The 13,637-nt window shown below is 37.3% G+C and overlaps 1 protein-coding gene across 1 annotated transcript in view; it reads left to right on the top strand.

Annotated features, from left to right (window-relative positions):
- The window catches only part of Khdrbs2 (KH RNA binding domain containing, signal transduction associated 2), a 451,883-nt gene that overhangs the window by 104,737 nt on the left and 333,509 nt on the right, over window positions 1-13,637 (top strand). The window contains exon 3 of the mRNA XM_004623186.1: window positions 10,328-10,444. Within this exon, the coding sequence (XP_004623243.1) occupies window positions 10,328-10,444 (117 nt within the window). The remainder of the gene's footprint in view (window positions 1-10,327; window positions 10,445-13,637) is intronic.

Raw genomic sequence — 13,637 nt, 5'->3', positions numbered from 1 at the left:
TGGTTCACCTGTCTTGGTTTTGTCAGTGGCTTTTTGTTTGATGGGGTCTGAAAGCAGAGAAAAAAATGTCTTGTTAGAACGGCTTTTGTATTCAGTATTTTCAAAGCTTATTGTAAAATAAATTTCCAAAGCCTAAGCATAACACCAAAAATCGTGTAGCCAGCTTCATAATTACTTTTTTTGTCTTAGCTCCCTATTAACAACAGTATCTATGCTTGAAATAAAATGGTCTTTTGAGTCATTTCTCAAAGTTTAGTCCAAACTCTTTATCTGTTGTAGAAGGAATATAACCATGTAGGTTAGCCTAAAAGAAGTGTTTTACCTTGGTCTTAACCATTCAGAGGAAAAGTATAAAAATGAAATATAAGAAGTAAAGCCATGCTGTTATGTTGAGCTGTAGAGGACTCAGGTCAACAATTTCTGACATTGTAAGTCAAGCGGAAGACCCAATACTGTTATAGGCTACTGGACTCTTTTAGAGTATTTTGCTGAGTTTACACACCTATGATATTCAAATAACGGAACTTAACAAAAAAAGGGGATAGAGATGAATGTCCATTTTGTATCTGTGTATTCAGAGTGGTTAGGATAGATATATAGTTACATTCTCTTAATGAATAGAGGGGTTTGTCCTAATGGTGTTTGTAAATAGGATATCATGTCTGCATCTTGTACAGCAGTTAACCACTAGGAAGAATGTATGCAATGTGTGAATTATTGAAACTGTCCTACCAATTTGGTTTGAAACTGTCTCATTACTATTTGTTTCTCAATAAAATTATGGAAAAAAAGTACTTGTTAACAATTAAAGGTACACATTTGTAAATTGAAAGATGCATTAAATTACTGGCTTCCATTAATTCCATTAACTATAGCTAATATTATTCATGAAAGAAACTGTTCCTCTCTGAAATCCCTGAGAGATTTATGAACTAAATCTGCATCTTAGTTCTGTGGGATGTCTGTTCTATTTCGAGTAGAATGTGTGTAAGAATTAAAGGAAATACTGCTTTTTTAATTTCAAGGCAAGTTGGTTTCAAATTGGTTACTAGAAATAAGACTTCTGTGATGAAAGGGAAATAATTGAGGAACACATCACAAAATCAAGGCAAAGATAAGAAAGTTCTGGTGGTGAGGATCACATGTTTGTTCTCCAGTTACTTGTTCTCATCCAGGATTGTGGAAATACCGTCTCGTTTTGTAGTCAGAAGCATTCGCAGTGGAGGGGCCGCTTTTGAGTGCTTTATTTATGATGTTTTACTATCATAAATAAAGGCAAAAAAGTCTTCTATAATCCCGAATTAAGAGAAATCCAACTCAGTTTTACCCAACAGGCAGACATTATTCCATATAATTTCTTGTGACTATTATGTAATACTTACTACATTCAAAATAAATTTTACAGAAAGTATAAAATAAAATAAAATAAAATGACACTTTAAACCTAGACTGTAAGTGGCAGTCTAAAACATTGCCTATTCATGTGACACTCCCTGTGTTTGCCTCTAACCACTTTCTCATGCTCATTGCCAGCGATGTACAACGTCACCAGTTTTCTTTATTAACCTACTATTTAGGAGAATAGATATACAGTATACTCCTGTATCCATAAATAGAAGTTCAATTTCACCCTTTTTTTTTTTTTTTTTTTTTGTACAGGGTTTACAGAGTCTCACTATACAGATGGGACTCCTAGTGATTCTCCTGTTTTCAGCCTCCCAAGCTCCGGGATTACAGGCATGTGTCACCACGTCCAGTCTCTATAGCAGTCTCAGCACACCCCGGGGGCGGGGCCAGTGTGGCATGCTGGGGATCTAACCCCAGTCCCTAAGCCTGCCTAAGCACGCACTTTAATCTGTTGGACTATCTGGTCAGCCCTATACCTGTTTTTGAGTTTTATGAAAATAGTGGCATGTGGAGAGAGATTGGATTTTTTTTTTCAAAGTTTTATTGATAAACAGCAATGAGACAGTTTCAAATCAAATTGGAAGTACAGTTTCAACAAATAATACACTGCATATATTCTTCTTAGTGGTTAATTGCTGTACAAGATGCGCACTTGTGATCCTATTTACAAACACCATTAGAACAAATCATTCTAGTCATTAAGAGAATGCAACTATATATCTATCCTAACCACTTTGAATACACAGATACAAAATGGACATTCATCGGTATACCCCATTTTTTCTAAGTTCCGTTATTGAATATTATAGGTGTGTAAACTCAGCAAAATATTCTGAAAGAGTCCAGTAGCCCATAATAGCATTGGGTCTTCTGTTTAACTGGCAATGTCAGAAAGTATTGACCTGAGTCCCCCACAGCTCAACATAACAGCATGGCTTTATTTCCTATATTTCATCTTCATACTTTTCTACTGGATGGTTAAGACCAAGGTAAAGCAGGACCTGTGCAACAAGAGTTGTAGCTTTTGGGTCTGAGAAGGTCAGTGAAATGCCCTCAGGATTTATCCTGACATCCTGTACCTCAGATTGTAGAACCTTTGTCAGTGTCAACCATGTGGATGAGTCACGGCCATTGCTTGGCCAATGTGCTCTCTGTGAAAGCCTGAGAGAGTGTCTTCTCCCCATGTGACTCTCCTTAGGCACACTCTACGTTATCGATCACTTTCCTCTTTGGCCCCATAATCTTCTTGATCAGAAAATTTGAGACACTACCGAGGTACATGACGCTACAGTACAAGTTCTCATATATCCTGAATCTTAATTAACCTTAGAAGGCTAGGGCCAAAATGTTGGCTTTCCTTGTAGCCCTCCTTTTTCTCTAATTTTGGTCTGCAAACTTAGGTTGTTAACCATCCAGAAAACAAGCTTATTGTTATTATCAAATGATTTAGGCTATCAAGCTTAACCTCACTCTGTCACTGCATTTCAAACATCTTAGGCATAATAAGGAACAGGTATTTTTTAATCAAGTATTGATATGTTGAACTTTAAGTCCCTACATAATATGATACAAAAAACACTTAAAAATTAGATTATATTTTAAAAATAGGATAAAGAATTCTATACTTCTCATGTTTGCACATAAGTCCAAAAATCTCACCATATACAACCTTGAAGCAGGACAGTCTCACAATATTCCTTTTCCTGTCTCTTGCTTTCATTTACCACCCCCTTCTTCTTGAATATCCACCTACCCAAGAGACATCTTAGCAGTAACTGGCATGTCATGACAAGCCGCCCATATTCAGAATACCACAATGACAGGCACTCCCAGAGATTGGATTTTTTATCCCCCCCCCCAAAAAAAAGAAAAAGATTTCTTGGCCTTATTAGTGATATTTGATGTGGCTGTTACTTCATCATTTGTACTAGTCAACAGCATGACAGACACATACTCCATATAAAAAGTGCAAGCTACAATTCAGGGACAGCACAGTATGGCCAGTGGGAGAGATGGGCCAGGCCCGTGAGGAAAGCCGCTGTGGCCAGGCAGTGAGCAGCTCAGCTGGGTACCTCAGATCTCAGGGTCAGCATCAGAACACCAGCTAGCTCTGTGGAGCTCATCCTGCCCATGGGTCAGGGAATGGCCAGCGGCTGAAAGCTTTGCAAAACTGAGAACTGGGATTGAAAGGGGCCTTGGGCTCCCCTGTGCATGGGGTGGGAGCTCAGGTCAGGGTCGGTCCAGTGGCTGCCTGTGACTGACCCACAGGGCAAACCAGAAATAATGGTCTCCCAACTTCATGTCCACTGTCCAAATCTCTTGCAGCTCTGTGACACTGAGCTCTCACCCCTCTAAGTGAAGGCCTGCACAGAAGGTGACCTAAGCGACAGTTTCAAGGCATCGACAGAATTTTGCTTATGGTTTTGGACCTGAACACACAGTGTTCTGACTGGATCATTATTTTCTGTCAGTTATTGTTGGTCTTATAAGCACCAAAACTGACTAATTCTTGTGCATGTGCTAAGATTTCAGGGAGCATACAAGGAATTGTATAGAAAACAACTGGTTCAAGGCATATCGAAGTCATGAGACATTGCTCAACTGGATGTACCTGCGAACAGGGGTTGTTCCACAGATGGTCTCTTGGCTCAATACTGTCTAGTGTTCAGCTTTCTTTTTTCTTTTCTCATGAAATATCTAACAAGACAGTATCTTCTTGTGGCCTTAATTTTATTTGTTTTTAATTACAAAAAGATTCAATTTTTCATGCGTTTTGTCCATACCTGTCCTAAAAAGGATGTGCTTTTAAAAAAAAAAAATTAAAATATTTATTTATTTATTTATTTATTTATTTATTTATAAGGTCTCACTATGCAACTCAGACTCATAGCGATCCTCCTGTCTCAGCCTCCCTAGGACTGGGATTACAAGAATGTGCCACATGCCTGGTTTTGAAAGCCAGCACAGCAAGTGGTACAGAGCATCAAACTCAGGTCCTTGTGCTTGCTAGGCAGGCACTAAGACTGCTGAACTATCTCCCTAGCTCTAGAATGTGTTTTTTTGTGAAGATGTAGGAATCTTTGTTTGTTTACTATGTTTAGCCATTGTGTTATATACAGTACTAAGTAGTTCTTCTTTTCCTTAGTATATTAGTTTCTTATTGCTTCTATATTTACTACAACCTTGAATTCAGTGGTTTAAAGCAACTTAATAGGGGCCAGGGAGATGGCTCAGTGGAATAAGAGCTTCCCTGGCAAGCGCAAGGGCCTGAGTTCAATCCCCAGTTCCGAAAAAAAAAAAAAAAAAAAAAAGCAACTTAATGATTGTACAGTTACAGACATGAGAATCTGGAAGGGGTCTTCAGCTTACCTACAAATGCCTACATGGCAGCCTGCATGCCTAACTGAGCTCTACAGGAAAATGTGTTCCCACTCTTCTAGCTAGGAGGAGTGGCCTGAATTCTGTGACACTTCGCATGGTCCTCCTTCAGAGTGGCCACTGACGTCATTGGAATCTGTGTCCTGTTGTTGAGTCTCCTGCTATTGCCTCCCTCTGTCACTTCTGAGGACATTGGGCTCACTTGGATATCACAGGATTCTTTCTCCATCTTTGCACCCCTAACTTACTTGAGAGTCTCTGGAAATTACCATCCTTGCGGGTTCTGGGGATTGACAACAGGACCTCTGTAGGGGGCATCACTGTACCTGTTACCTGGTGGTCTGCAGACCCACCGCATCATGCGCCACCACATATCATTTTTATCATGCAGAGGGGTCCTGCGCTGGGCTCTGCATTCAATTGATTTGTCTGTCTGTACCAGAGAGCAGAGAGCCTCAGATTTACACTTAATATAGCTTTATCATGGATCTTGCTGTATAATCTGGTCATCCCTGGATATATTCTTTTGCTTCTGAAAGCTTGACTGCTCTTGGACTTTAAAATTTTTAAGCAAATTTTAGAATGAGTTTATGAACGAATCCACGTCTTACCATGATTTCAACTATAATTACATTGTGGTGATAGATAAAATTCAGAAGGCTAAATATGTTCATGACATTATGGCTTATTTTACGAATATAGTCTATGCAGTGTCTACATGTATTTCTTCATATTCTGTATTCGTTTTGGAAATATATAAGTATATTAATTCCTAGAATGTTTCATTTTTGGTATTTTTATAAATGTATCACTTCAAAATTTGATTTTATTTTGAAAAGTAAAAACAAAAGCAAGGACAAAAATCAGCAACAAAGAAACAGGGTAGCATACAACAATTCATATGTTACAGATTTTCTTTTCTTTTTTTTTTTTCCCCTGTATTTTAAGGAAAAGTTTACAGGGTGTTCAGGGTCTCACTATTAGATCAGATTCGTAGTAGTTCTCCTTTTACAGCCTTCCAAGTGCTGGGATTTGTACAGGTGCATGCCACCATGCCTAGTCTCAATCTCCATCTCAGCGTGCTCTGGGGCAGGGCCAGCATTGCAGGACCCTGGATTGAACTTCCAGCCCCTGCTGAGCTATTTGGCTGTCCCTAGGTTTTAAAAATAAGAATAGCTGATTAACAGTGGTTGATATGTTATCTATTTTTATCATTAAATCTGTTGTTTGGATTAACAGATATAGTTTTTTTAAGATTGAACAAATAAATATTACCACTTGCTTTCAAGAAACAAATTTGTATTCTTGCCTCTTTTTTTACCTTTTTAAAAATTTATTTTGAAGAGAGTATAGTAATAATTGACATGACATTAGAAGCAGTACACATTTAGAAGGCCATGACAGGTATTTAAGCATGATTTTTCTATTATACATTGCTGTCCTTGATGTAGTTGCTTAGATCAAAGATACCAGCTTACAGAGTTAGTCAAGGTGAAAATTCTAAACATTAACTGCTCTTTTCAAAAAACTGTTGGGAATTTTTAATACAGTTACCTCAGACATCCTGTGTATATGCTTGCATGTCTTTTCCCCCAAACTTTTTTCCTATCTTTTCTCCTTTTCATCTTGTTGTTTAATCTTTGAGTTACATTTCTTTCTATTTTACTATATCTGTTGTACCTTTCAGGTTTTATTCTTTCTGGTCCTTGCACTAGGGAGTCAATATGATATTTACACATGTGGGGCCTGGTTTATTGCACTTATTAGTATAGCCTGTAATTGCATCCACTTACCTATGAAGGCTTTGAGTTTGTCTTATTTTTATAGCTGAGTAATACTCCATGATATAAAAATACCACATCTGTTTCATCCATTGCTCAGAAATATATCACTTTGTGGGCTGGCCTGATAGCTCAGCAGGCTAAAGCACCTGCTTAGGCAGAGCGCAGTGGCTAGGGTCCAATCCCCAGCATGCTGTGCCAGCCCCACCCCCAAGAGCATGCTGAGATGGCAGTTGAGACTGGGTGTGGTGGAGCCGCCTGTAATCCCAGCACTTGGGAGGCTGAAAACAGGAGAATCAGTACGAGTCTGATCTACGTAGTGAGACCCTGTAGACCCTGTCCTAAATACAAAAAAAAAAAAAAAAAATCTTTAAAGAAATGTATCACTTTGTAAAAATACTTTCTAATTGTGTGTTGCTGGATTCAAAAATATGTTAATATTTATTTTGATTTTTTAAACCTTGCCAGGCTTTTTTACTAATATTATTAATGTTCCTGGTAATATTTTAAGTTCCCCACGCATATAATTATATAGACTACAATTTTTCTTTCTGATATTTCTGATGTTGTCTTATATTAAATCCCATTTTTTTGAGTAAAACATCAATAATTTTGTCTTTATTGTACTGTTTCTGACATACTTTTATCATTAAGTCTATTTTTCTTACATTGAGTAGAGATTTTATATCAGTTGGGGAATTTGATTTTATTGATTAGATGCTATGAATTTTGTCATGATTAAATTTGAGTGTATCAAATTATTTTTTTCAAATATAATTTTATCTTTTATTTCATATCTTGTTAATGGGAAAATTATGAGTGATTATTAATTCTAAACTACTTTCTACGTATCTATGATAACATATCCCAGTCATGATGAATTTTTTTGTATGTATGACAGGTGTGGCTATTCTACTTTGTTATTTGGGTTTTTGTTGCATATTTATGAGTGCCTTTAGGCTGTCAATTTTCTTTTCTGCCATAGTTTTTTTTTTGGGTATTTTTCAGGGAAGGGTCTACAGGGTGTTCAGGGTCTCAGTACTAGATTGGGCTCCTAGTGATTCTCCTGTTTACAGCCTCCAAAGAGCTGGGATTACGGGCGCGCACCATCACACCCAGTCTCAATTGCTGTCAGCGCGCCCTGGGGCAGGGAATGAAGCCCTAGCTCCTGTGCCTGGTTGTAGGCGCTTTAATCTGCTGAGCTATTTGTCTGGCCTAATTTTGATATGAAGGTTGTATTAGTGTGCTAAAATGAGTTGGTGGACTCATTATTTCTGTAGAGTAGTTTACATTGTTTGGCAAGTTTTATTTTCTAAACACCTGTTGAGATTCTTCTGTACAGCACCTACTGGCATATCTTTGTAGTATATTTATGCATGGTATTATTTTAAAATATTTGCATGCATTTTTCAACCTTATTTCTTTTTACCTTTCCTCAGTAGAACATTGTTCACTACAGTGGACTGCACAGACCTTAAAGAGTACTTGATGAGTTTTGGCGAAGTGAGTCTACCTCCAATGAGTGTTGACCTGGGCTCCTTCGCCCACCATCCGGCCAGGCCAGGTCCACCCTCTGTTCTCAGCAGGAATCCACTCTTATGAACTCTGATAGTGTGCACTACTGTTGCCGTGAATTTTGTGGTAGTGGAATCTTGACGTGATACTGGTCTTTCTTCTCTCATATACTTGTGAAATACATCCACGTTATGGTGTCAGTCCCTAGTTCCCTTCCATTTGTGTGTAAACATCTTGTTCTAGAGTTGGTGCTAGCCTACTCACGGCTACATGGTGACTGGAAATACAGTGCGATGAATACTCATAGGCGACATTTTTGTGAACATATGTTTTTGTGTGTCTTGGATGCAATGTTTGGAGTACAGCTGCTGAGCCATTGTAGGGTTGGACATTTGACTTCATTACAAAAGTAAAAGCTGCCCAAGTATTCCCAGTAGCTGTGTCATTTAAAACTGCCAGTAGTGACTGTCTCAGGACCTGCACATTCTGTCAGCGTTTGGTCTCAGTGTTGTTTTCATGTTCGCCTTTTGGAGCATGTGCATGTGTATTATTACTGCCGTGTTGGGGTTCTTTATAGATACTCGATTCTAGTTGCTTCAGAAGTATTTTCGCTGTGTCTATAACTGTTCTATTTAGTTTTTAGAATAAATTTTAGGTCTGCCCGTTTGCGTGTGTGTGTGTGTATGTGTGTGTTCATATACACATGTACTTTTTGCTTCCTAATCTTTCCTAATATAAATTTACAAAAATATTAATGCATGTTTTCTTCCAAGAATATTTATTATTTTATTATATGTCTGTTGTCAGTCTCAAAACAAGATTTGCCTGCGGGTGAATGAAATAGGGCATTGTTCGTTTTTCTATTGTTTTGTTTTCCTCTGTTCTACAATACACGTGCACAACTTTTTCAGCACTATTTGTTGAAAGACATTTTTGGTATCGTTGCACTGGCATATTTGCTCAAATTCGGTGGACCCCAGATATGTAATTGAATTTCTAATGTCATCCCACTGAATTGAGATGCAGTTCACAGATGCGATTGGTAATGCCCACTTAAATATATAATTCATGGGTTTTGAATTTCTTGAAAGTCTTGTAACCATCACTATGATTAATTTCAAAAATTTTTGTCATCAGAAAAATAAACTTATTTCTTGGTGTCTCTCCCCTCTCCCACATCCTAGCCTCAGGCAATTTCCTGAGAAATATCACATATTTCTTATGGTGTAGAGGATCATGGTTTTAAAAAACATTAAAACATGGAGCTAGAAGGATCACTTGCTTAATTTTAATTTTGTTTGTCCTTCATCTTAGCATAGCTTTAGGTACATTTTAATCTCTACACCATTAATATGAATTAATTATAGCCTGAAAGATAATCTGAGTCCTTCGGTTTGATAAGGTTCCTTTTGTGGCTGACATACCAAGTCTACCTGTTTTTATTTATGTTTTAGGATGAATATATAAAATGTATATAATACTAAAAATTTTCACTTAAGCTGCTTTGTGTATGTTCTATGTTTAGTGTTTTCAAACTTTTATTTGTTCACACTTTTAATTTGCTAAACCTAGATCAACTATGTAGCATAAAAAATATAAAATTGAAGAGTAATGGACTCTCTTCTTTGCAAACAGTGAATTTTATTGTAGAATATTACTGCCATAGCCAAAGTAAATAAATATAAATATTGCATTTCATTTAAAAATTATAAACATTTTATAAATGCAAAATATTTTCAGTATGGAAGGTTGGTAGTTGTACATTAAAATTATTTACTTCAATTTGTTCAATAGTCTATAAGAAAAAATCTTTAGAAATTTTACATTCCATTGTAATTTATTTTAGTAAAAGTAATATATTTATTTGATTGTATATGTAAATAATATGTATAGTCAAGATAGTGTCAATTTTGGCATTTAGGAAAAGGTATCTCTTTTGTAATGGATCTTAGAGGTCTGAACTCTGTGTGTGTGTGTGTGTGTGTGTGTGTGTGTGTATGTGAGAGAGAGAGAGAGAGAGAGAGAGAGAAAGAGAGAGAAAGAGAGACAGAGAGACAGAGAGACAGAGACAGAGACAGAGACAGAGACAGAGACAGGCAGACAGAATGGTAGGGAGAAAGTATTGTGGTGTAACCCTATTCTCATTGGTTAAGTTTGAAAAAAACACAATAACACTAAGATTATACTTGGTAAAAAACATACTTTTGCTGTAACTAAAAAGACATTCTTTTGATGTTGTTTCCTAGTTCAATTTTGTGGGGAAATTGCTTGGACCAAGAGGAAACTCCTTGAAGAGGCTACAGGAAGAAACAGGTGCTAAAATGTCCATCCTCGGCAAAGGATCCATGAGAGACAAAGCAAAGGTACTGAGCTTTGAGTTTGGTGTGTGACACGCGTATGTTCCCTTAGCGCTGGTGGCCCGGGGACAAGCACGGCCAAAGTGCTCTTGTGCCATTTCCTGCGACTCTCCATGGGGAAGCCCGGCCCCTGGCTGGGGTCTCTCCCATTCTCATCACATTCAAGTATTACCGCCACCTTCAGAACCTGTATTGCACCCTCCGCAGAATGTTCCTGTATGTCTGTACACATTTTTTAAAAAATTCCCCAGCTCGATCCTGTTCATTTCCTCAGTCACTTCACCTAATCATATCTGTTGTGTCATTTCTCATGTTGCCTCTCTGCTCTATTTCACTTTGATTCTCTTCTCTGAAGCAATTTTTAGTACTTATCTGCAAATCTAAGAGAAGCTTCGTTATTTCTTGAAATGTTTCAATGGTATTAGGCATGCACCTGACTCCCAAAAGCACAATAAGCCAAGAAATGTGTCAAGTTTGATGTTGGAAGTGATTTGCTTCACAACTAAACTACATCGTTTTCTATTGTATAAAGTTTTAAGAATTACTGTGAGCTGGAATTCAATATTTAAGAAAAATAAATCTTCACAGGAACTTATATTTATAAAGTATCTTTGAAAATTCATTGGAAGTAGTGGCTATGTATGGTAATGACATTTAGGTAGGCTATATTTTTATAATTTAATATATTATGTCACTAGAAAAATGAAATGTTCAAATAATTATTTCTGATTGTGAGAATATTTAGAAAATTATTTAGAAATTTTGTCTTCAGTCTACTACGGAGACATCTCAAATAAAGGAATTTATAATAAGAAATGTCACCAAACTGATGCAAAATATGTGTCATGGAAAATATTTTATTATAATAAATCTTACTTGGATTTTAAACAAAATACTTTATAATGAATCAGTAATCAACCTTAAAAATAAGGAAAGAGGTAGTTTTTCCCATCCTTTACTTCAAGGTAACTTTTGATTATTATATGCAGTGTATATTTTCAGTAGTGAATACTTTCTTGCCAGTCTTCCTGTCTCTGGTTTGTCTGGCTGCATTTGGAAAGAACATTGTAAGTATTTTAAAGCTTATAGTCCTGAGATAAGCTTTTGCCTTCTGCCATAAACCAATTTGTATTTTCTAAGAATAAGAAATGAAATTGAGCATAACAATATACCTGCACTTTCATATATTCTTTGACATTATTTTGTAATATTCGACAAGTATCTTACAGTCTTGTAATATAAACTTAATACCGTGCTTTTACATTCTTATGCATGCTTTAAGATTTAGTTCAGGTATTAACTCTCCACTGGAGAGTCGCTGCACGCCTGTAATAGGGTAACTACTCTTTTATCACTTAACATGTTCTACCACATTATTTGTTTATCTCATTAAACTGTAAGCTTCCACAGACAGGGAACTGTACCAATCAGCTTTGCCCATGTGGGAACTTCATGGGGTTACTCCCTGTCTTTTAAAAAAGATAGGTTATTTTTCACCTCTATGTGTTTGGGCAGTTTTTCATGATCATGAAGTTATAAAATAAATTCCTCTTTCCCTATGAGCATGGTAGTGCTAGTATAAGTATTAGCATGAAAATCTAGCTGGAAACAAGTTTAGTCTCCTGTTAAGATTCTATTAAGGTTGCAGGGCTGGCCAAATAGCTCAGCAGATTAAAGCACCTGCTTGGGCAGACACAGGGGCTGGAGGTTTGATCCCCCCACCTGCCTCGCCAGCCCTGCCCCTGGGGTACACTGAGACAGCGATTGAGGCAGGGTGTGGTGGCGCGTGCCTATAATCCCAGCTCTTGGGAGGCTGTAAACAGGCAGATCATGACGAGTCCTGTCTGCATAGTGAGATCCTGAATACCCTGTACACCCCGTCCTAAATGCAAAAAAAAAAAAAAAGTTCCATTAGGCATGATTTACTGACATTACTACTTACATAATAGTCTCTTCCTTATTTTGGGGTGGCCCATCTTTATCGGCTGTGCTTTGAGTGTTTTCATATTTCTGTATAAAATAAAATATTGTTTATTAGTGATAATATATCATACTTTAAAATGTATTTTCTCAAATCCAGATTGAACTTTTACTGTCAAGATGATTGAACACACAGCTGAACGCCACAGACATGTTCATCAAACTTTTACCTTGGTTAAGTTTGATTAAAACAAGCTTAAATCATTGGTCCAGCTAATAGTGTGGTCCTGTTTTCCCTTTTTGTCACATGACCTGAACCATAAATTTTTGTATTATTTTATTCTTTAAAAGAACTAAATAAAACCGTATTCTTTAAGAAAGTGTGCATCTATACCATCCTAAAAACATCAGCTGAAGTATTTACTAAAATAATATTTTCCATTTGCTTTTGTAGTGGAATAAAAATGATAAAATTTCACCCATCTTAGAGTTTAAATTCTCAAATAAGTAATAAATCTTATATCTCCAGACATTGGTAATTATTATACACTAAAAATCAGTGATGGGTAAAGTTTTATGGTGATAGATGTGGGAGTTTGCTATCAATGAGATAGATTATTAGATGTTGAGAAGAAAATGGTAAAAACATCATAAATCGGAGTGATAAGACCACCTGTGAGGGTCTGAGGGCAAACCTATAACTACATGTAAACTGTACTGACAGCCGTCGCCACATCACTGTTCAATAGCTGCAGTAGAGCGTGACCCTTCCTCTGTGGGACACCTGCTTTCTTAGCACACTTGGAGAGGAAGACTCCCTGAAGAGCTCCTTGTGTTCTCCTGCGCCCTCCTTCTTTTCTTGCTCAGTCCCCATGACTGGATCCTCTTCCTCTTCCCAGGTCACCACGCCTGGAGCTTTTCCCTCAGGACCTCATACTGTGTATGTCTTTCTCAACCTAAAATTCATTCCCATATCTCAATCCTCTTTAAGTTACAGTCTGTACTTACCTACGTATCAATTTAGAGTGTCAATAGGACATTGTCTAAATATGTGCTCAACACACACACACACACACACACACACACACACACAGATTTGTATGTAGCTTGACAAAGACTCCTTCACTAAAGTTAGGCAATCCCCACTCAGTCCTCTTCTTACCTAGACCTTGCAGTGCGAGGCACAAATATTTGCACTGTTTATTTAAAGTTTATGGGGCTGGGGAGATGGCTCAGTGGAATAAGCGCTTCCCTGGCAAGCGCAAGGGCCTGAGTTCAA

This window comes from Octodon degus, unplaced genomic scaffold (genome assembly GCF_000260255.1).
Source record: "Octodon degus isolate 3935 unplaced genomic scaffold, OctDeg1.0 scaffold00001, whole genome shotgun sequence".
NCBI lineage: Eukaryota > Metazoa > Chordata > Mammalia > Rodentia > Octodontidae > Octodon > Octodon degus.
Note: the sequence above shows the minus strand (reverse complement) of the source record. Positions and strands in the feature narration are given on the sequence as shown.